Source organism: Tetrao urogallus (genome assembly GCF_951394365.1).
Source record: "Tetrao urogallus genome assembly, chromosome: 4".
Taxonomy (NCBI): domain Eukaryota; kingdom Metazoa; phylum Chordata; class Aves; order Galliformes; family Phasianidae; genus Tetrao; species Tetrao urogallus.
In genome coordinates, this window is record NC_136817.1 from 28,262,452 (window position 1) to 28,287,373 (window position 24,922).

Below are 24,922 nucleotides of genomic sequence, written 5' to 3' on the forward strand. Positions count from 1 at the left end.
TTGTGGCAGAGCCCCGTGCTTTCCCACAGGATGAGCTATAAATCATTACATCCAGAGCTGTGGGGGCTTTCATAAAATAGGGTCTCACAAACTCCACAGGTTCTAACTGGCGCTGCATTGCTTCTTACTGAGCATAGTGCCTCTGACTTGATTCATGCTTGGCAGTCATGGCAGTACTGCAGGACACGCATCACCTCTTTGCCTAGGGGCTCTTGGATCTTTTGTAGAGCTGTTCATCTGGCTCTTTTGGGAGCGGTTAATCTGTTCAGAGCAGTTTGGGAGTCTACAGGTGGGCATTATTTCAGTTTTCTCTGGCTCATCTTGAGGTGAGCACACTGTGTGTACAGGTACTGTACATACACATATGTATTTATGCAGTGTTTACAGAGCAGTATCCACACAGGATACATTAGGGAAAAAGTGTTTAACCACGGTATTTGCTGTGAGCAGGTGGGTGCAGTAGGAAACCCTATTAACTTAGGGTTTGGTTTTGCTTCCTAGCAAGTGAACTATTTTGTGGAGATCATTTAATTCATTAGTTTTAATGTTTTGCTATCTTCCATTGAGGAAAATGTGTATCTGTGGGTAAAAATATGTGATTTCCCTGAAAATCTGTTTTTACTTGGAATATATTTCCACCAGGAGCAAGTGTGTATGTTTCAGCTGTTTCCCCAGATTCAGTTCTGCTGTTGTTCCGTGTTTGTAAGACTGATGGAAGCAGATAAAGATGGCCACTATTCAGACAAATACGTACATTTCTGCAAAGTTTTTTTTTAGATGCTAGAATATTTGGGTGAAACCCTTGGTCTTTGAAAGTCAGAAGGAAGTTATGCTGCAGACTTGATTAAGTGAGACTTCGAGATTGAGAGGGCCATGGAGAATGTCTTGAAAAAGCCCGCTTGTTAATTCTTGTTAGTGTGCCAGTAAAAAGGATCTTGGATCTCCTGCCTCTCTTACTTTCTGGGAGGAGCTAATGGATGTCATACTTTGGAAATCCCCATCCAGCAGCTGAGGACAGGTTGCCTTTGTAGATTAGTCACAGCACTTGCTGACAAGTATCCAATAGTTTCTAAAAGCCAGCGACCTTTATGGTGTGCTGAATAGGGGACCCCAAATTGCATCTTGCCATTTATGCTTCATAGTTTGCCTATTGTATATAAATCACCTGTTTATAGGAGTGTGCTTATGTATTTCTATATGCAAGCATATTTTATATACATAACATATGAAACCTATGATGAACTATGATTCTGGGAGAAGGCAAGATCTCGAAACAGTCTTAGACTTTATAAAACTTTTACAGAGTTATGGCTAGTGGAAAAGAATTCTCTGTTGCTATTTATGGCAGAGGCTCTAAGGAGCTGTGAAGTCTAAAGCATGAAGAAAAATGTCATTTATTTAACAATCTACAGTTTATCCATATTACTTGCTGGAGGTGGCTAGCCTTCAAGTTCTTGATAATTTCTTGTAAAATTAACTCTACAGGAGTCATTCATGGCCTTCTGTGATGTGAAGTAATTGTTTAACTGTTCAGTGTTTGAAACCCCAAATTTATGGGTATTTGAATGACAGTCTCTATACTCGCAGAGAAATTCTTCCCTTTAGATACCATCCCTTCTCTCCAGACAGCTCTTCAGATTTCACAAAGCTCTCCTTTCTGGGCAATACAAACTTACAAATAGATTTACTGCACTGGTAAGTAAGTCCATAAACAGCACAAAGTAATCCTCACTCTGCTGTTCATCGTTTCTTTAATAATGCAGATATTTCTACAAGAGCCTTAACGTTCCCCTTCAGAGACTATTCAGGGAACTGTAAATCAAAATTAAACTTTAACTTTGAGATGTTACTTGGTAGGAGTATATTATTTGCAGGTCAGACTGTTTCAGCAAAACCCCAAATACATCCAATCCATCTGATTTGCCTCTGCCTTAAAAGGATTTCTGCCTGATGACTTTACTGGATCTGTTCCTGAATATGGGACTTGTTTTTTTTTGTTGTTTTTTTGTTTTTTTTGTTGTTTTTTTTTTTCTGTCGTTGCTATGGGATATAAATGAAAAGTAAGTTCTTTTGCACGCAGCCAACTTCCAGGACAGTTTTGAGAGCCTCCTTCTCCTTATCTCTATCCTGATCACAGAAAGTTATTTGCTCGTGGAAGTTAATCCAAATTTAGATTATTTTAGCAAGGGTGAGAATTTCAGCTGGTATTTTAAATAGAAACAATAATAAAATATGGTGTCAAATGAACTTTGGATTTAATAGGAAGCCTGAAAATGATAAACATATCCATTTTTCTTGAGGGGGTAAGCCCTTGGTGCTCATTTATCTCACTGCCTTGAGATACCTGCCATGGTGGTTTATAAAAGTTTTTATCTCAGATTAAAAAATTAACCTTACTAATGGCTATAATAAAAAGCTACAGTGGAGTAATTTAAAATGAAGTGAATTTTGTTATTACTCAAATTCTACTGGCTTCACCGCATTAATTTGTGCTGCATTAAATTTAGAGACTTCAAGGTTGTTTGGCAATGTCAAAGTCAAAGCTTCCCTCTTTTTTGGAGACAGTTAAGCGTCTATTGTAACAGCAGTAATTGTGAACTGAGTAAGGAGTAGATGGCCCTAATGTGGGTTATGATATGTGGATTTGGTATTTTTTTTCTTTCAAAAAAAGAGCCTGGTTACTGCTGCACAGAACTGAGAACTTCTTTTATTATAATATAAATTATTGAGTTCTTTAGTGTCTGAATTTTTAGCAGGATGTGGAAACCTGATATTTAACCAATGTCCCTGTTAGGCTGGAGGGTGAAAGTAGCATGAGAGTTGTTTATACATCTTCTGTACTTCAGTGCTGGACTTTAGGCACAAATTCTTAACCTACCATTGCACGGTTTTCTTAAACTTGAAAGTTAATTAACTCTAAGGAAGACTGTGCATTTAAAGAGCAATTTTATTGGAGTGCCTTCCTGTATGTGTCTTTTAATACAAATGAGATGATCCACTGCAAGGGAGGAGGTACTTGGGTATAGATTTTTCCCATTATGGGGCCGGAATATTAATATACTTGCATTGGGCCATCCTCTTGAAGGCAGAATGTCTTTTGTCTGTTCTCAACTTGTTGTTTCTACTTTAATTAAATTCAGTTAAGTGGCATTTAACTCAGGCTGGGTCTGTGCTTCTGACCTCTGATTTGAAGGTAGGTTGTCACTTTTTTTGAACAGCACATTAAATTCAACCTTGCTTCCTTCCTCCTGAAATGTTTTGATTCCTTTCTATGACCTTAGCTAACCTTCGGTGAGCTGATACATTCTATAGCCTGACAGGAAACTTTTTTTTTTTTTTTTTTTTTTTTTTTTTTTAATTTAAATGCTGGTTTAATATCTTGATGATGCTGAGCTGACCTGCCTCATGAAGAGGCCCAGTGAACACCAGTTTGGGCAAAGGATCGTCAGCTGAAGCACATCGTAGTTGCCAAGTGGTGACTGTGATCTTGCTTTCCATCACCTAACCTCATTTCCTCATCATGCTTCGTAATGATGCACAGCATTGCCAGCAATTTTCCTTTTTGAACATCCATCCTTTGTTGTCTCCTCATTCCTAGCCTACTATTGAGATGTCACCCACTTTGCAAGTTCATCCACTTCACAGTTCTTTTCTCTTTGTGCTGATCTTCCGCCATTCCTCTTTGCCCAATGTGTGCAAATTTTTCATTTTTAGAACAGCTTCTGCCTGAACTAAGGTGTGGGAAAGTCAGGGGGAGAAGCAGAGTATTTACCAGTTGAGCCCAGTAGAGAGAGGAGATGAGGACAGTCAGTGACATGAAGTATGAGCAGGAGTAACCCAGGATATATCTTGTCTGGTGCTTAGCTCTCAGGCTGCTGTCCATGGGCATCCCATGGGTAGTAGAAATTCTGCCTGTCCTGGCTATTCTGACTCTTGGGGCACCTAGAAATACAGGCAGGGCTCCTGTGAAAATGAAGGGCACCTACTGGTGCCTGGGGACAAAGGCCGTTTGGGCTTAGCCAAGTTTTCATCGTGCTTCTGTCAGTATCCTTGGCTGCATTGCTCTGGAAGTTGCACTCTTTGTTTTTGGCAGCCCATGTAGAAATGTTTACTACACCTTTCTCCTGTGTCCCCTCTGCATCATGGGGGAGCATGCCAAATGTAAACTTGCTGCCAAACACCTGCTGTAATTTCACTCGTATAACCTGGGAGCAAATCTCTAGTGATGCCATGTGAATGTTACAGTAAAGGTAGATTAAATAAATTATGGAACCATGAGATATTTGACCTGAAATGACACATAGAATATATGGGGAAGGAGTTGTTTTTTGCATGGGTTTTTTTTTGTTTTTGTTTTTTTATTTTTATTTGCCTGTCTTTGCTGGATTGTTCTACAATACTGCATTTTCCTTTTGTTAATTTAGTATACTGCATTCCACTGCCGAGGGTTTGCTTTTGCAGCTTGCAAGGACTGTTTGCTGGGTGGTGGGTTGGCACTACTTCTGGTAAAGAAATACAAAAGGAAAGTCATAAACTGCTCTTGATATCTTCTATGAAATAAGAAAGGCCCAAATAGCCTGGGGATATTTGATATGTATATGGAAACACAGACTGAAGCTACATTCTTCACCTTCTGGGGATTATATCCAGTTCTCCCCTTCATTTTTCTAGCTGGTACTGAAGTACTTAATGGAGGATTTCAGGTAGTTTTCCCATTTTTAGAAACTGGACAGCAATCAACAAAGAGTGGGGGGCTAAGAGTGGAGATCAGCGCTGTCAGGCTCCAGCCTTGCACAGTCAATGTCTCCAACCATTTGGCCACATTGTCTGCACTCAGTCTTCCTTTCCTCCCTAGAGAAGCTGGAAATGGATGTTGGAAGCATTTGCAGCGATGAGTTGGCACCAGCCTTTGTCTGTAGGATGCACCTTTAACCCCCCTGCAGGCTGGGAGTGGAAGAAAGGCTGTCTTACCATATCCCTGTAGAAAAGATGCAGAGCTCTTTGCTGTTGAATTTGTTGTCACTGGACATAGAAAAAGTGAGAGAAAGAGAACAGTATTTCTGTGTTTGTATTCCAAGCACAAGTTTTCCAAGAACTTTAGACCAACCAGTATTTTTAAGCTTGTCAGAATTAAACTAATATTTGTGAGCATGAAAAGATTAGAGGAATGAACACAGTATTAATGGGAGAAATGTTTGTTGTCACTATCTCAACCTGAGTTTTTGTTTGCTACTAATGTTGTTCTTGAGATCAGAGGCCAGATGTAATTTGGATTAAGGAAGAGAAGAAATAGTGAGCTGTGTTTGCATGCTGCAAATGAATGCAGTAATGCTGCTTTATGTCTTAATAGGAAAAATGGCACCCTGATTTAGAAGAACACTTAAGAGTGTGCTTCTCTTTAGGGGGTGACAGTCATATAAGGCCTATTGACTTGAATGAGTTCAGTCTGTACCCATTCCAGAGGTAGTTTTATATGTATTTATTTCTGCAGAATCAAGATGAATGGTGGGAATATTAAGTACTGTGAAATTACAGACACAGAGGCATTCCTCCAAACCAGTAGGAAACCTTTTCCCCTGGCATGCTGTGTTTGCCTTTGGGAGCAGTAAGTCAGGTGTTTTGCTAGGCAGACCAAATCCTGCACAGTGCTTGTAAAAATAATTATCTCTACATTTTCAGCTTTTTGTTTTGCAGCACTTAAATATGCACTTAAATTTCACTCTGAAAATTCTGAGCCAGAAAAACATTTCTTTGGGAAAAATGCATATAATACCTAAGTTTTCTTTTAAATGTGCACCTACTACCATCGTGTTTCCAAATGTAACAAAGCTCAACAAGTCTCTGGCAGCCAAGGGGACTGGTAATTTAAAGGCTATTTCAGCATTTTGATTAAGCATACAGTGATAACTGCAAGCCCATGCCCTGCAGGCATGACAAGAGGCAATTATGTTCTGAGGTCAAAAGCAAGAGTGAAAGAAGCACAAGATTTTGATGACTTAATTCTCAAGCTCATGAAATTAGTAAAGACAAAGAAGTTCTAAATTGCCCAGACAAAATCCTGTGGCTCTCTGTGGCTGTTTCTTCTTCTGATCTGACTTTACCTTTTATAAGCTCTGGAGTGGAGTTTTCCAGTGAATGGCCACGCTTGCAAAGATTGAGTTGGCACATGTTAAATGTTAAAAAGAGTGTTTTTCAAAATTTTTAGGTTCAGCTGTCCTTATTTAGATATATATCTGCACATAGGATACTGCAGAAAGGCACCTGCTTTCCAAAGTAGTGGGCAGCCGTCAGCTCTTCTTGATTTCCAGCCAACAATTAGGTCACTTATTTAGGAGATTAAATAAGGAGCTCAGTGAGAGACTGCAAAGATAGGGAGCTGCTCAAAGGAGAGAGAAGTGTATTAATGAACTAATACAGTTGTGCTGTGTATTTCACAGATGGGCTTTTCTCTATCTTATTTCTTAGCAAGAAGCAAAAAATAATAATAATTTACTCCTCACAGGAAAACCAGTAAAAATGATAAAGTGAGATTATCGTATAGGGGTACAGTGTCGAAATGTGTTCATGAAGGAGATAAACAGCCAACCTCTAATGTCTTTTGGGAGTGTTTATTGCAGGTATTAGGATAGGAAAAAGCCATGTAGAGCAGCTCGACTGATGGAGGGTGGCAGGATGGAAAACACACGCCATTGCTTTCTCCTATTATAATGTTGTATACTCTTCAGTTATTTCTAATTTTTGATCCAAACAGTTTGTCCGGGGTGTCACACTTATTTTATGCCATAGGTCCAAGAAATAACTGTTGACTCCATGATACCACAGTGAAGTGTCTGTAAGTGAAAGCTGTCCTTCTGATGGCAAGTGACTGAATGACTGTGAGAACCAAAAGGGTGAATTCTAGTACAGAGTGAATCACATCCAGAAATGTTTTCATCAGTTCAGGCATTCTGTAATGGGAAATAGAATGCAAGAGGGTTTGTTTTGTTTTGTTTTGTTTTGTTTTTGTCACAAGGCCAGGTTGATGGGGCGCTGGGCAGCCTGGTCTGGTATTAAATGTGGAGATTCGTGGCTCTGCCTGTGGCAGGGGGATTGGAGATTCATGATCCTTGAAGTCCCTCCCAACCTGGGCCACTCTGTGATTCTGTGAGATACTTCACTTGGGATTGTTATTCGTGCTTTTTCAGTAGATCAATGCCATAGAGTCTCAAGTACATATAGAATATGTAAAATGTCCTCTCACATCTGGTGCAGAAACATATGTAACAGCATTTATTAACCTCTGTATTTTCATATTAACTGTAATATCCTCCACTGGAAGCCTGAAGTACTGCATCTTCATTATTGATAGACTTGTTGTGTGATTAGGATGTTGTCTTCATTCTCAGATAAACTTCTATTTTAATAAAACCATATTTCTAGTTGCAGCTTGTAATATCCTATTTCCACAAAACATGAGAATTAAGATTAGCTGTGTATTTACGGGATTTCTGTTGACAAATACGCCAGGTTTGGACAAGTTAATTCCCAGACAGTTAATTTCTGTGACTTTTAAGTGGGGTTTTCCTCAGACATCATATTCAGTGTTTACCTGCCTTGATAATATAGAACAGTTATAGAAAAAATGCATAGGAATTCGCAGCAAAAATGTATTTTCTGAAGCATATGGGTCAGAGGTTTGAGTTTTGTTTTGTACAGCAACAACTGCAAAAGTAAAACATTTTTAGCATCTATCTTTGCAGTTACTGTAGTCTGTAGACACATCCACAATCCAAACATTGAAGCAAGCGGCTGTTTTCCAACCTTTTCTTTTGCATAAAGTATAAATGACAGTTGTTCTACTGGAGAAAAGTATCCAAATTACCCAAGAAACTGACCAGAGCATAGCCCCAGACAGCTAATCTTTACTGTATAGACCTCATTTTGCCATTTTTTTGGCAATTGATGAGAGTCATCTAAGCACATGGCAGTAGGAGGGAGTGCACTTGGCTTCAGCATTCTGCCAAAAACTGCTAGAAACCACCTGTCTCCTATACTGCCAATCTGCCAGGTTTAGTACAGAAGACTCTCGAAAAATGAGCTCTCTTCAGCCCTTTCCAAAACCAACATCACATCTGAAATTTTCTGGTCAGCGATGGGCCTGTGAACACTGAAGCTAATAGAGGAAAATAAAACTTTTCCCCGCTGCCATCAAGCCCGATGTTTTACATAGCAAGGGGCTGCTAAAGGTTTTTACAAACAGATCCTTTCCAGCAGACCTGAAACTTCATTGTGTTATTTGAATGTCTGACTAAAATTCCTGGGCTTTGCCAACTCTGACTTTTTGTCGGGCTTTTTTCTTTGTTCAAATCTTGTCTATACCTCCATGTCCTATTCTTTTTCTGAGCATCTCGTAGCTATTTGGGAACATAAGGGCAAAGATGAGGTATTGCATCCTGAGGGCTTGTGCTTGTTCTCTTGCCCTCTTTCTGAAACAAGAGAGTCTGGTTGCATGAAGAGTTTACTGCGTTGAACAGATGTATGGTGCAATAGCAGACTAGGGCAAAACTGTTAGTCTAATCGCAGGGAAGAAGCAGATCTTACGTGATACAAACCCTAAAGCTATGGTAATTGGAGAAGCTATTATTGAAGAATAAATGCATGTCTGTCTCAGGAGTTTGGCAGTTAGTCCACAACCCTAGCACATCACTGGGTTATCCCTGCAAATTTACAGAAATGGAAATGTTTCTCTGTCCTGTAATGCGTATCTAAATGAGACAATTGACAATAATAGAATGCTGTACAGAAGTTAATGTGATGTGTTGGATCGCTGCCTGCAGACAGACAGACAGAGGCAGCCTTGATACTGCTAAGGGGTATACAGAGGAACATCAGTGTGCACTTTTTCCATGAGGAAATGTGGAGTGTGTGCACCATGTGGAAGTTTGATGGAAAAAGACAGCTGTGCATGGGAAGGATTTTTTCTTTTGGGAGTGTGTTGTGCAGTTTTTGTAATAGGGTTGAGGTGCAGTTGAGTTGTTTGAGGATGTTTAGTGTTGGATGGCACCTGGGTCTGTTACAGTCAGGGTTATGCCTTCCTCTTGACTGTTCTGTGGCCATTAAATACAGGCTTATATGTGATGCAGAGTTTTGTGATTGGAAGAAGCACAGTACAGTATCAAGCCAAAATAGCATATTGTCCCTGCAGCTGGAAACCTTTGTGGGTTTTTTATCCTCAAGGAATTAGGAAGCATAGTTGGCTTTTGTTTCAGTTTGTGACCAATGCACTCGGCTGGAAAACAAATAGTTGGCTCCTAGTGTCACTGTGGGTTTCCTGTGAGATCTTCTGAAGCCACATAACCCTTCTATGGCTCAAACAAGAGCAACAACATGTAGCTACTCCACAATAGGTATTTGGTGGGTTCTTGTATTCATGTTAGGATGTTGGTGATCCTCAGATCAAAGAGACTGCGGAGATGGGAAGTGTTATTTCTTCTTGTCATGAGAGTTTGCTTGCTAATTCTTTGGGCTTTGTTTTCAAGGTACCTCAAAGCATATTTCTTCTCTAATTAGCAACCTGTAGCCAACATTTCTTTTAAAACAAGTAAGATTTCTGAAGGCTGTTTGAATGAACTTCACAAGTGTGTGGCAGTCTCAAACATTCAGACAGATCCAAAGCAAAGCCGAGACTGAAACTTTAATCACTGAGTTTCACACGTACTGGCATTTCCATGAAAAATATCACTTCAGGGCCCAAACTTCAGGATGGTTGCCAGAACACACAGGTCCGCCACTGGCACACTGCAGACTGTGGTGAAAGGCATTAGGCATGTGTTTCCTAAGGACTAGGGGCAATGCATATGTCATTACATGCAGTCACACTGAGCAGGTGGGATCCCGGTGCTTGGATGCCTCACTGGTGGAAAGTTTCTCCTGGCTGATCAGCTACAATACAGGGCTATAATTTTATAGATCATAGTCACCTACCTTTTAACATGGAGAGCAGAAATAATAACACTGTAGTTGCTATTTACCTCTATCGATAGGGGATTTCTACAGCCCTTTACAAAAGGGATCATTTGCTGTTTTAGTGATGAGAAAATCAAGCAGCTGAGTAGAGAAGCAGTTTCTCCAGGCTTTTTTTCAGCAGGCCCTATCTGAAGGATACTGAAGTAGATCTCAGTATGTGGCACATGGATAAAAACTGCTGCTAAAATCATTCTGCTTTTAATCCTTGTCTCATTGTGGAATAGTAAATGTTTACTATGTTTCTGTGTTAATCCTTGCAGCTTTCAGCCGTGCCCCGGTCCCCATGGCTGTGGTCCGAAGGGAACTGTCCTGTGAGAGTTACCCCATAGAGCTTCGCTGCCCGGGAACAGATGTTATCATGATTGAAAGTGCCAACTATGGGAGGACTGATGATAAAATCTGTGACTCTGATCCTGCTCAGATGGAGAATATCCGCTGTTATCTGCCAGATGCCTATAAGATTATGACTCAAAGGTATAGTATTTAATATTCTTTGTTTGCTAGCTGTTGTTTGTTGTTGTTTTTTTTTTAATCTGGTATGTACACATCAGTTTGTTTGTATTCTGCATGAGAAAATGTAGGTACTTAGTCTCTATGTATGTGCACGGAATTACAGCTGTCATTGATAAACTGTGATTTACCAGAGTGGGCTAGGATCACACAATATAAATAACATTTGCAATAAGTTCTGCTAATCAGCTGTCTTGATACCCACTGAGTCTCAGTTTTACCTCTGAAATATCTAAATATCACTGTTCTTTATGTGAATATATAAATGAAGCCTTTCTCAAAATGCACTTTTTTTCTTTGATGCTCTGCTTATACAGAAAACCAGTAATCTCCCTTTAATGATAAATATTGTGTTTTCTCAATAACATTTTTATTTTTCAAAGTACAAAGAAAAGTTTCTATCATTCTTCACGTTGCCAGGCTTAGTGTTGGACAGGATCTTAATTCATAGTCAGGTACTCATCCAGGATTGTTGCTTTTGCAGATGACTTGTTAACTTTCTGTACAGTTACCATTGCTGTTAAGTGCTAACACTGCATATGGAAATGGCAGCTGAGGTGCATTGCACGTGGGCACGTTCTTGTACTGCAGAGCCAGGGCCAAACAAATTATTCCAACCTATAGGTATTCTTGTTCTGGAACAACTTTTAACTGTTGCTGAATTTTTCCAGATATTTTTTGGCATAAGAATTGATGTGGGAAGGATTTGTAAGTCACAGCTCTTGACATTTAATCACATTCAGTATGTTTCTCTTAATATAACTATACATGAATAATTACTTGGTACATTTTACTATTAATTAAATAGTAATATAAATGAGTGTTTTAGGATATTAATAATAGTATCTACATAGGCAAAACATTGCTATTTGAAGACATGGCAACAGTGTTTGCATGGTGACCTAATGGCTAAAGCTGTATAGGATTTTAATGGAGTATGTTGCTATTGTTTGCTGTAAGACTCTTTGCCCTAAAAATGGAGTAGTGTAAGCAACAGAAAAGAAAGTGTAGATTTCATTTGTATTTGACATGCTAATGGATATTTTTGAGGTCCCTTCAGAATTGTTCCATGTCAAAAGTTTAGATTCTGAGTTGCTGAAAAAGGCTTGTATAAGCTCGCTCCCCTTGGCACTTCTATAACTCAGACCTGCCTGCCTAGCTGCTTGAAGTCATTTTTGTGGGGTTATGCTGGTTGCTTTTTCAAAATAAGTGTGAGGGTAACAACGTGACATCATCCAGTCCCTTGGATTCAGCATGGTTTTAGTGGAATTACTGTAATTCTCCTGTTTGAGTTTTAAGTGGCTTCAAGCAGAAACCCTTAATCCTCTCCACATCGGCAGAATAAAACCATGTCATCCCCTTTGTGGGCCATTACAATGTATTAATATTTTTTTATATATGTGGTAGCATCCTCCAGACGCTACCTTCCTAGCCATCTGCAGAGCTCTGCAATCTCCTGGTCAGTTCCCAGGTGTAGCAAGACTGCAATAAACATTAGCCTCTTGGTCAGAGAGGGCACGTAATCATGTTGTGTGATGAAAATTCACGTTGGTTACTCAGCTTCTCATGCTGTCACTGCAGGCTTGAACTGCTTTGCAGAGAGTTAGCAGGGAAGCACTTCTCTAGGGCAAAGCATCTCTTTTCCCATCTGAGCAGAGAGGGATTACTATGGAGGATGGTCACTAAGGGGGAGGTTTCTTGTCAGGGAAATGGGAATCCCTACTGACTGAATATTAAAATCCATGCTTGATTCTGTGTGTCAGCGAGGAGCCTCAGGAAAGGGTGATACCTCTTTTTGCTTAAGCTATTTGATGATCAATTTTCATGAAGTGTGCAATCATGTTATTAATTGGGTACTTCTGAGTTTCTTGAAAGTAAATATGACCTGATTCTGGTTAAAAGGCAGGTTAAGAAGGGAGAAAATACTCCACTTTGCATTCTTATGCCATTTCTCCTTTCTCTTTTAATCTCCCTCAATTCAAAGAGTTGAGTAAAAATTAAAAATAAAACTATTAAAATGAAATGCTTTCTTAAGATGCAAACCAGCCAACCAGCCTGCCGGTTCACAGCTCAGATGCCTCCTTATAGCTGAGCATCTGAAAACAGCAGCGTAAAAGGAAAATCCTGACAGCGGAGGCATTGTGGCACTAACAATGGCATTTTCTTCTGAAAGCCTCTACCTGCACAATTAATCAGTTCAGCAGTATTTGGGCGGTTTTGCAGATGAATGCAGGTTTTACTACAATAAGCTTGTCTCTTTGCTAGTGCCATGGAGTGGTGGAAGCAGCTGCTCGTGGCAGTGTAACCTGCATGGTAATCGGAGCTGTCTGCATATGGAAAGAAAGACTGTATGCACAGTGCTTGCTTATTATGCATTGATTAATTTTCACGTTCATAAATACAGTTCCCTTGTAGTCTTTGTAATAAGTTGTCTAACTGCTAGCAGTTTTTGATCAGCAACGCTGTACAGCCAACTTATATGCATTATGGCATGGCTGCGGCGAGGGGGAGACTGAAAGGTGGGGAGAGAAGCATGTCAGAGAGACAGAGATGTTAGTATGTGAGCCGAGGCTGCGAATGGGCAGATTTATGGCAGATATTAGTGACTGCTCCCCCAAGGACCACCCCCTCCTCCCAAAATTGAGCTGGCATGCTCCTTTCTTCTGTATGTTTATTTAAATTAATTTTGCAGACGAGTACATGGGGTTATTTTGAAAGGGAAAGGCATAAATCTGATGGTGTGTTTGTGGAGCCCCCTGAATGGTTAGGACACAAGGAGTTTTCACTGCAAGTGTTGCCCTGAAAAATCTCTAAAATCTTCAGAGCACTGCTGTAAGTAAAGAAAGTTTAAACAGCTTGTTTTATAGGAAATTAAATCTTTGTGGCCTGTTTTGTTTTCAAACTTGCTGGCTCTTCCTTGCAGCATTAGAGCAGCAGCTGCCCATAAAAGCTCAGAAAGAGTGCTTTATGGATTGAAGATTTTTTAAATATAATTAGGGAGAAATGTACTTCATAGCACGTTTACTTTGGAGAAATGTCTTTTTGAGGGCTGCAACAAACAATTAAATTTTAACCCTACCCACTGTAAGCTGAACGTACTGTGCTGTGGGAGACTTCACCATGTCTGCCCTTGAGCAACTGTGCCACAAAATTAACATACCATCCATTTAAGCAGCCTGAGTTCTCCTCAAACAATTGGGAAAAGCAAACTCCCATTCCCATGAGAATTGTCTTTGTGTTTATAAATGTTAACACTGCTATTTGCTCTGTTAAAAAACAAACAACAACAACAACAAAACAACACACAAATGCTGTGTCTCTTTGTGCATGCTGGTGGTTTCACTGCAGTTGGTGGAGGTGATCATCTGCTAGCATACAAGTAGAAGGTATCAATTCAAGGCAAGGAATTTAAGCATTCATTTGCCTCCTTGATTCAGACATGTATGCCAGCAGGTGCTTCTTTTTAGGCACATGCTAGAGTGTTTTGTTGAACAAAGATCTGCCCGTGTACTTGCTGGGTTAAAGCTGATGGACCAAAGATGATGGATGGATCAGGCTTGCGTGTATGTTCTCAGAAGCACACACTGTTGATACCACCTTTGTTTGTAACTTTATAATTTGAAACAGACCATTTTACTGAGCTTATTATCCTTTCCTGTAGGTTTTAGCCTTGAATGTTGGAATGAAGAAGAAAGTCTGAGTATACATGCAGACGTATATGCACACAAAACAACGGCAGTTTTTGCCTTAAAGACAAGATAAAGGCTTTCTTTTGCTTTCCAGTTACAAGGAGCAAAAGAATCCTTCTCTACCCCGGCAATTATCTGTTGGTCTTAAGTTGGAGGAAGGAGAGGAAAGAGGGAATAATGAGACAAAACCAGCAGGCGGAACGGAACAGCCAGGGGAGAAATGTTCACAGGTCTTAACATCTGTACTCAAAATCAAAGCAAAATTCCTTCTGACTTTTCAAAATTGTGAAGGTAGAAAATATGGAAAGCTCTTGCTGGGAAGCTCTCTTGTATCTCTCGGAAACTCAGAGAGTTCTGTATGCAAAGGGGATTGTTTGCCCAAGTCTTTGCCCAATTTGCACAGGTCCTGCCTTTTGTCCAAGCAGAGTGCTGCTGCAGAACTCTTCCATGCCAATGCTGGCACTTCATGCTTAGAGATGCTGACTGAAAACTGTTTGTCTCCTCTCCCCTCTTCTCTCCTGAAGGAAGCACTGGGCTCATTTTGCCTTCCACCAATGTACTTTGATGTGGAACAGGATCTTGGGATTGCATTTTGTTCATTTCCTCGTTCATTTCGGTGGCTGAGCAGAAGAGAGAATTTCTTGTAGCTGGGCATGCTGTTGGGTACTCGAACTAGTTTCTTTTAGGTTCAGGTCTGATCTGTGTGGTTGGTCCCTGGGGTTTTGGTGTTGGCATCGTTGAAGAAGCCTGTAAGTCAAGACCTTAAAAAAAAAAAAAATAATAATCAGTTATATTAAGAACATAAGAGTGTTGTTAGGCTCTATCCAATGGCCTGATTCCTGAATGTAATCTTGTATGTAAGGAGGGACATGTATAATTTCCCTGATAGCTGGAAGAATGCTGGCAGGCCTTTTGTACAGGGTGGAGCAGAGAAAGGAAACTGTATGAAACAGCTTGTATCACATTGCAAAGATTTTTCATCCTGAAGGGCTGTGTTTTGTTAATGTTTTTGGTTGATGACCTGAAAAATGCAGGAGTCTGAAATGAGTGTCATTATTATTGTAATAATATTGCATGCTGTTATTGATGCTATCAGCACCTGTGATTTCCAAGACATCTCAAATGCTAGTGAGATCTGCTCTTGTGTCAGGAAATAAAGAGGCTGGGTTATCTGTATTTTACAGATAGGGTAATTCACGTTAATCATTCTTAAAGTGTCTGCTGGTTTTGATCATACCAATTTGGGGTTGTTCTCCTGGAATCTTTTATGTAAAGTAGCTTGTTCTGTTGAATGTGGAGAAGACATGTGAAATGAGGAGAGCCTCAGACCTGGAGGTTCTGCCTTGTGCTGTAATCATAAGGCCATAGGTAGGACTGAGCAAGCAGCCTTCACTTGAATTGTAGCACACTTGTGTCATGCCCTAAAAAATTAATGGCATATTTCTCAGAAAACAGCACCCTGCTTAGACATTGTCGTCACCTCTGATTCAGATACCAGGCGCCCCATTTGATAGGAACCCCTCCGCTTTCCCCTGCATCCTGAGTATATTTTGTGAAGACTGCCAAGATACTACTCATTTTTCTAAATTTGGTATCGTGCAGATGGCTTGGGAAGTGCATTTCTGAAGAACTGAGATACTGCAGTAGGAAGCTAGGCTTTTCTTTCTGGGAAACACAAGTCTGGCGCTTTGAGATCACGATATGAAAAGCATCAGTATGGAGAAATATTAATGTTTCGGTTAAACAGTGGCTCCTGTAACCAGCAGAAATGAGCAGGGAATACTGGAGCTCACATTCCCCGGATGATTCTGCTTTAAATCCTAGAAAACAAACCTTGGTTAAGCAATCTATTTTCTTGCTGTGCAGAAAGATAGATTAAAACGAAGCAAAGTCTACTAATCTCATCTGCACCATGACCCTGGGACAAGGGCACGTACACCATTACTAAGAGGAAAAAAAAAAAAATCAAGTGCTAGTGGAACAGTGTGCACTGAACTGTTGAATCACTCTAAAAAAGATCGCTACTTCCCAGCCTGTACAGTCTTAATTTATCCTACCTCTTCCTTTCCTGAAAATGCTGTCAGACCAAGCAGGAGTAAATTCTGAAAACGACAGCCCCCTGGAATTGCCCTGGTACCCCATTAAATCAGGGTTTGTCAGCCCCAGCATCTCTCGGCTGATTACAGCTGCCATGGAAACAGATGAGGAGAAGGTAGTAGTTTCTGAAGGTAATAAGGTTCCAAACTGTGGAAGGCTCTGTAGACCAAAAGTAATGCTCTTGGCTTCCCCAGATACCAATCAGTAGCTGTGGCCAGCTATAAAACACCCCACTTTAAAAATAAATAAATAAGTAGGTGGTTGTGTTCCGCAGCGGCTGCTGAGTTTTGGTCACTGTTAAAACCAAATGTGCTTCCATTTGGGGAAATCTAGGCTCAGGCTGAGAAAGCAGCAGGTGGCTGGCAGTCTCTGTGGCCAAAAAAAGGTCTCTTTGAGGTGTGCAAGCTGGAGGGAAAGCTCTGAATTGGCTTTGCTTCCTCCTCCTGCTGTCATTCTGTGGTTTACTCTGTGTAGAACTCAGCTTGCTGTCTCTCCCCTGACCCAGCCATCCCCAAGCCCTGGGCATGCGTGTAGAGTGGGTGGTGGGCTGTAGCTGTTCTCCCTCTGCAGTCTCTTCAAAAAAGGTTCTGCGTATACCTATTTCTGGCAGCGCTGGCCAGAAGCCACTTTTGTCTGAAGAAACTTATCAGTTGCTTCCTTCTGGAAGCTGGAAGAATTTGTTATTGCTGTCTTGTAAGGCTGTTTCAGTTTGCCATCTTTTTTATTTTCTGATTGTTCCCCCCACCTTCCACTGTTCTTAGCAACAAGTAGCAGACATGGGATGATCTCTTGGATAAGTCATGTTGTGAAGTGGCCTCAGAACTGCTATGTGCATGAGGTGCTGGAAGCCATGCAAGGAAATCCACGGTAGTTATTCCATCCGTTACCTTGCTGGTTTGAAAATGGCCAGCTCCAGCCTGTCAGAAAGGAGGATTGGCTAACTCCTGGTATCTGCAGGTACCTTTTGCCAGTGGGAGAAGACCTATGTGAAATGTACTCCTGTCATCTATTTTTTCTAAACATTTGAGGCTTGTTGAGAACAGCTACTAATTTGCACCCAAGGAGGAACTGTTGAGCAGAGATGGAGATGTTGCTGACAGTGGAGTCTGCCAGTTGAAACGTGTATTGCATTCATTACCACGTTGCAGGAGGTGGGTACGAGCACACAAAAAACCTTTTTGTCCCTGCAAGAAGGGTGATGCAATGTGCTGCTGCTTTAGGCCCTCACATACTTTTCTCTGCTATTGCTAAAACAAATTTTGTATTCCGTGAAATAGATTTTGTATCATTATCTGAAATGCCCAGAATGCAAAATCTGAATTCAGATGTTTGCATCCTGACTGTGGCACCTGCTGCACGTTCCCTAAGTCACTGAGATGATGAGCATAGAGATGCTCTGCTCAGCTTTCTGTTCAGCCTTCCTCAATGTGATGGCCTTATGAAGCTGTCACAGGGATTGGTGTTCAAATGCTTGATCTTTTTGTCAGAAAGATTAAACAGATTTAGAGCATTGCACAACATTGTGTAAGGTTTATTCAGGCAAAATGAACTTACGCTTTCTTAAAATAGCAAATAAATGATTTTTAGTAGAAAAATGTATGAGTGTTCCTTTTCCATTTAGTCTTCTGGCTAGAAATAATGGCTAAATGGCTGTGAGGTAAGATGACTTTCAAGTAATGCACCTATATCAATATCAGATTTTGATTTGCTTGGTGATATATGTTGTTTTGGTTTTGATGGTTTGGTTTCTTTTTTTGGTGGTGAAGGGGGGCTGTGTGTGTTGGGGAGTAAAGAGGGGGTTGTGTTTTATTATTATTATTATTTTGGTACAAAAGAGCTCATTTAGCTTATTCCTGAGGTCAAAATTGAGTTTATACAGAACAGATTGCCAGTTTAGGATTCAGCTTTTATTTGATGATGTTTTGACTGCGTTGTATATTGACTGTTGGGAGCTTTAATTCTCTATCCCATTCTCAGATATGTGAAACAAGTAATACCTTACCCCCTGTATGTGTATGCCTGGGATTTCTTGACTTCTGCAGGACTACAGATGCTTTCTGCAGACCTCACTCTCATCTTCACACAACAGCAGTTTGGCAGCCACCACGTGGCTTTACATCTTCTATGATCACTCTGCTGATCCCAAATGCTTTTGCAGCTTCAGTGTGTTTACCTGGGCTTCCAGATGCTGCATGATGATGAGAAACCACACAGGCAAAAGATGGGTGTTAAGAAGGGATCCCTCACTTGCTGGTGTCAGAAATATGGTCTGGTCCCTAAATCACCAGTTCAGCATGGTTCTGAAATTTAAGTGTGAGTTTTGCTAGTGGGATGAACTGAAGTTTATTTCAATCTCTTTGGGGAAAAGAGGGAATGAAAGGCTTTTATTGGAAGCAGTGACCCAAGAAAAGGTTTCGCTGCCTTTATGATTCAGGAGAAGGATTTTTATGTATCAGTAAGCAGAGCATATGAGGTGCCACGCCGCATCTGTGATGGAAAAGAAGAGCAGGCTGTGGGATTTATGATTGGAGCCATCTTCGATGCATTATGCATAAGATAATGCATTGGTGTCAGTTATATACAGTAGAAGCCTTAATTCAGCTGGAGTCCTGCTGACATCGTAAACTGGGAGACAGCACGTAGTTTATGGGTAGTAGTAGAGCCTCCGGACTGAATTACGGCCACAGCATTCAGTCTGTTACCAAGTGTTGCAGTTGGTAGTTGGCAGTATATTATGTGCTTTTACTCAGGGTAGGACTGGTGACAAAGAAGGAAGAACTTTATTGCGGAGACACGGTGAGGAATGGAAGATGGAGTTATGGGCTAGAGAAATGTACAGAGCTATAAAACTAATGCGAGGGTAGAAGGGGGGGATTTAGAGCTGGCTGGAAGCAAATATGCCAGAACGGAAAGTTTTCCCCTGCGGTTGCTGCTCTGCCCTGCTGCCCTATCCTGCAAGGCCAAGTTCTGCTTTCTTGGGGCAGGATGCTGTATTGCTCTGTGGGCAGGGCAGGTCTTTGCCACCCACTGCTTTCATCCCGATCCCTTGTCATTAGACTAGAGCTCTAACCTCAGTGCCCAAGACCTTTTCATCTTCTGTCTAGGTTTTCTTTGTTAGCATTAACTGTAATTGCTGGATATTCTTGATGTCTGTATAAATGTCCAGACCTTTTCTGAATCTCATTAAATCTTTGGTCTTAACTTCCAGGAGCTTGAAGTCCAGCAGGATAACAACTGATTGTGTGAAAAAAAGATTGCTTTTTGTCAGATTTTAATATCATCATCGTCCCCCTCATGTCATGTCCTCATGCCTGTGAAGGCAGAGGGATCCAAACCAACTTTTTATTTTCCATTCATTAGCTTCTATGTATGTGTCACACTGCTTCTAATGTATCAGTTTTCCAAAGGAGAAAGTTGTGATCTCTCACATCCTTCTCCTTACAGGAATTGTTCGGGGTTTTGTTATGAGTGTGTGAAGGTTGCCGTTGTTTATCTCTGAATGCCCTTTAAGTCTGCAATGCCAAGTGTGAGACAAGATGAGCTGTACTGTACACAGCGTTCCAGTTCAGGCTGCATCATCCACCTATCTAAAGGCAAAATGTTATTTTTATTATCTGCGCTCTTTTTACTTATTGTCCCCTGTGATACGTACTCAAATGATGATGGTTTTCTTTATTTTAATTGCAACTTAAAGGACAGAGGGAGGGGCCTCTTTGGAAAGTCTGCTTCCTCCCTCCCTTTCCCGAGGTGGCTTTGAATTACACAGAATGTCCCATTTGACTCCATATTACAAATCCCAGAAATAAAATTATGTCTCTCTCCAAAATACTTGTTCTGGCCATGGCAAATGGTTAGCTCTTTGGTCGCTTGGAACAGATTGTTTCAATTAAGCCATGACAGTGGTGCCAAGCTAGCATTGATAAGTGAGAAGGGGAACCAACTAACTGAAACAAAACAAACACCTCTAGACCTCAGTTCAAATACTGGAGTAAAATATAAAAGCAACCATTAGATTGGTTAGTACAGGGAAACCAGTGCTTGCTGCAGGTGTCCGGAGTCTGAGATATTCATATAAAAGCACTGTGCTGCTGGCAGGGATGTTGGTGGACTGGGAGGCACACTCAAGCTAATCCAAGGAGCAATCTTCCCATGGGTGGTTGTACAAAAGCAAGTGCTGGACTTCTCTCTGCTAGTATTTGCAGGAGCAGGGAAGAAATATTCTGAGATCCCTCCAAAATGTGTCTGTGTCACAAGTTCTCCTTGCCACCTTTCTCAATTACTGACAAGGTTGCAGATAGCTGAACACAGGCATCTAATATTCACCTCAACAAAAATACCCACAAACTCCAACTATGTATACGCAAAGAGTATAGGTCACCTTCAACGCAGTGGATTAGACTGAGCTCTGGAAAATCGATTTCAGTTGATTAGCTGCACTTGGAGCCAGATGTAAAGAGTTAAAGCCAGGCACCTAACATTGAAAACTAATGCTGGTTGTGTCGGACTGGAATCCAGCAAACAGTTGGGTGCTTGTGTAAAGCTGTGTGTATGAGGAGCTGCCCGAAGTCAGTGCAGAGGTATAAGAGTTCCCTGCAAGCTCTACAAACTTAATTTTCATTGTCTAGTGGCATCCAAGCAGCAATGGTATCTGATGGGTCAGCTGTCTGAGTACCTGAAAGCTGAGGAGACCTAGGGGTGACCAGGCAGCCACTCATTTCTTCACGAACCTTGTGAGCGGCTTTGCAGGCCCTGGGTGGGCTGCATCCTGCTGTTGGCACTTTCCTCTTTTTCAGTCTCTTCAGTCTTCTATACCCAGCAATGGCTGAAGTGAAACTGAAGTTCTTGCCCGTGATGTGCCCCTAAGGTGTATTTTCTCAGGAGCCTTGTAGTAAGACAACATTTGGAAGGATGTGTGTGTTTGTGCTGGTGTTAGGAATAGGAAGTGAACTCCTTTATGTCTTAACAGTGTTTCTCAGTAGCTTCCATTCTAAGAGTTAAACTGTTTTAAAGCACCCATTGCAGCCAGGAGCCTGACTCCCACTGAACTGGCATGAGTCCCGGCTTCTCGCTGTCCAGAAATTTCTTTTGGAAATGGAAGTTCACTCTTAAGTGGCTCTACTGCCTTTTAATATTTCACTCATGATCTAATTTGGATCTTAAGTACACCAATTTGGAAACAGCCTGCCTGACGTCAAGCTCTGAGTTGTTAAACTCATATGGTTTAATAAGATTAGCTTGCTGCAGTTCTGATACAGTCTTCGGTGAAATCTCATTCAAATTAAGAATCAGTCAGAGGAGAAGCAGCCTCAAGCATGAAGCGGGAGTGAGGTGGTGCCAAAAATCAGGGCTCCGAGAGGCTCTGTCTTCTCACCCTTCGGTGAGAGCAGCATCCTTTAATTGCTAAATTAATGCACTGAGGGGAAAAAGTATAATTAAGTGATTAAAAACAAATGCACTCTTTTTCAGCTGTCATCTTCAGAGATGTACACAGATATGCACACTTGGAAACCATTATGTAGTGAAAAGGCTTTACTTTTGAGACTCAAGAGTATGTATTAAAATATGTGCAAAGTGAGTTCATTTTTATGTGTCCGCTTGAATTATCAGGAATAATTCACAAAGTAGAGCATAGCCACTAAAGTGAATGAATAAATAAGTGATTCTGTGGAGCATTCCTGCCAAGTCTGGGTTTTGGGGCTCTTCTGCATAAAAGAATTAATTCGTGTTTCTTAATCACGTTAGTTTCTTCCAGTGTCTCCTTGCATTTTAGGAACTGAACCTTTCCACCATGAATTTCATTTCCTCAGTGTTGGTTTGGGAAGTCCTGACTGCGTAGTCCATTTTGATCCAAGGCTGCATCTTAATTCCCTTCTCCCAGGGGGATACCGTCAAGTTTGGCAAGTGCTGCGTGTCTGTCAAATGTGTACCATATTGATAACACCTACATGAAATTAGGGCCCTTCTGGTCCTGATTTAAATTCTGAGCATGCAGGCCGTTTTTTTATTCTCTCATGAAGAAGAAAATTCTCAGCAGAGTTTCTATGCATAATTTCATTCGACTGTTTCAGCAGGAATAAGGCAACTGTGTAAGAAGAATGTGAAATCAAGAGCCTGTCGCTTTTAGAATATCACAAATTTTATTAGGGGTGTTATAGGAAGGAGGCAATCTGTAGGATCTGAGGTAGGGCTTTGGTCACAGCTGTGTTGCCCAGCTAGAAGTGGAACAAAGCAGCAATAGCTGCAGTGCTAATTTAAAGGCATGCTTAACATTGGCAACAAAAATATCTGGAGTGTTTAATCCTGAGCATAAGGTCCTCAGGTAAATGCTGAGTAATCTTTGAGATATCTGCATGTGGGGGTAGCCATTGTGTGCTGTTGGTTACCCTGAACTGGTTCAGGGGAGGACTTAAGCAAAGCAAAATGATGCTGAGGGGCTTTGACCACACAGCAAAATAAAAGATTTTGAGTGACTGAAATCTCTCTCAAAATTATAAGGAGGAGCAGAATTATGTCCTTTGTCCCAGTGATTAAAGTTTAGTCCTCCCCTCAGTCGCAGTTAGAAGCATACCTATATATAAGCTGGTCTTCTGCTGAAGTTTCCTGCCATACAGTGTATCCTAGATGTCTCAATATGGATAAAACTGTTGGTGCAGAAGTGGCAAATTTTCTTACGGCGTAGGGAGTCATTTTTCTTTCTCTGGGATGACAAAAGTATACAAAATCTAGTTTGGTTGCATTAAATTATTTCTTCTCTGCTTTTTTCTTTTCCAGATGGCTGTTGCCAAAATAGATTGTATACAATATGATGTTTTAAATATATTTATATAAAGACTTCCAGTATGACTGCATATATGTATAAAGGAATGTACATATTAAAAAATACAGCAGCGTTTGCACAGAAAAATAGCAAATGACAGCCTTTCCCTTCTACAAAGAGTAGAACTGTTTAGAAGTCAGGAAGGAAAGCAGAAGCAGCATGTGTCTTTTTAGAGGAGAATTAAAACTGGTGTCAACATTCAGAAGACCCTCAGGGTGCTGCAGCATGCTGGCAAATCCAGATTGTTCTATATTGGATACCTTTCAGTGATTTGCTGGTCATCTGTTTTTTGTCCAAACCGTGAAACAAGAAAGGTGCCCTAGAAGTCTGTGAAACTTGTGCTGCTTCATCACATGCAATGCTGAAAAACTGCTGTCGTAACATCACACACAGGTGTCATGACTTTCAGCTCACCGCCTCCAAACTTTTCTGACTAATAATCTACAAATTGATACGGTGACCATATATCCTTGTTTTGCCTATGTGTACAAGACTGTGGTTTGCAAGTGGGGTTCACAGGAGTTGGCTTCATAACGTACTCAAGAATTTACCCTTTGGGTTTAAACAGCTTAAAGTTTTTAATCTTATCCAAGCTTTTTGTTATTATCTTATTATCAGGCTTGGAGAAAACTGTAACTCTTTCTTTAATGTTTTCGATGTTCTCCAGTCTTTACATCTGCTAGATTCCTTCTTTCTTGCTAGGAGCTTCTGAGAGTCCTTTTGCTCCCGGGTGATGATCATGTTTCCTTTGAAAGTGTTGCAAATTTCTGATTAATCCTTATATATTTTTAATGTGGTTGCAGGGAGTTTCATTAGACAATGTGGAAGCTTCTCCTGAACTGCTTCAGGTGAGCTGCACTTTGCCAGCTGTAGTTAGAGCACTTTGATTTGATAACACTGAGGAGCTACACTGTTCAATACAGCCCTTGTACTGCTGCAACAGCAAATGCATTCTGCAGGTTTAGCTCTGTACGTGCCAGGGAGGTCAGTTTCCATTTTCAGCAATTTCCTGTTACCAATCTTATAATGAAAATTGGACAGGTAGGCTATCTTTGCGTCCAGATTTGGCATGATACAGGCAATCTCTATCTTGGTGGGTATGACATACAGCTGGAGAAGAGGGGTATTAGTTGCATGACCAGCTGGTGCACAATCGCATGAATATTTTACAAGGCTTTTGTTTTGTGACAGCATTTGCTCCCTTTGATCTTTCCAGCACCTAGGGAGGCAGGAGCATTGAGTTTTGCTGGATCATACATGTGGCCATATATGGCCAGCAGCAGTAGATAAATCTACCTTTGTAGTCGTGGTGTTGGGCTGCACTATGAAGTACTGAAAGGCTTGAGGTGGGGGCCATTGCTGTCGCTTCAGTTCAGCTTTGAGTAAGTGGTCATGCTTCATTGAGGCTCTGAATAATTTGAGATGGCATGAAAAGTAATCAGGGCAGCAGAGCAGGATGGAAAGCACTGGAGTGTATGTACAGGGAGGAAAAGCACTTGAGCATATAGCCTGGGAAGTGTTTGCAGCGGTCACTAAAATTTCTAACCATGCTTTTAGAGCATCAAGAGCCCAATTCCAATTCTGACAGGTCTGGAATACTTTAAAGAACTTTTTTTCATCAGTGGTTCAGTTTAACCAAGAATATTGCCTGAGTGGCAATGGTTAGTATTGTAAGCAAATACTTGCAGGATCCAGCCTATTGCTTTGGAAGATCTCTTTCTGCAGATTTTGGGGGCCTGTGGAGAGAAGGGAGGATGAAAATGGAGAGAGAAATGAGGAACATCTCAGAGTAAAACCTTCATTT

At 40.9% G+C, this 24,922-nt stretch overlaps 1 protein-coding gene across 17 annotated transcripts in view; it reads left to right on the forward strand.

Moving 5' to 3' along the window:
* Positions 1 to 24,922, forward strand: part of ADGRL3 (adhesion G protein-coupled receptor L3) — a gene marked incomplete at both ends in the record, with an annotated part of 303,667 nt that overhangs the window by 40,326 nt on the left and 238,419 nt on the right. For 16 of the 17 annotated variants that reach the window (XM_079534782.1, XM_079534783.1, XM_079534785.1 and 13 more), the window contains one exon: positions 10,266 to 10,479. In XM_079534782.1, the coding sequence (XP_079390908.1) occupies positions 10,266 to 10,479 (214 nt within the window). Of the gene's footprint in view, positions 1 to 10,265; positions 10,480 to 24,922 lie in introns of those variants that run through there. The other variant, XM_079534779.1, reaches the window with a different exon arrangement.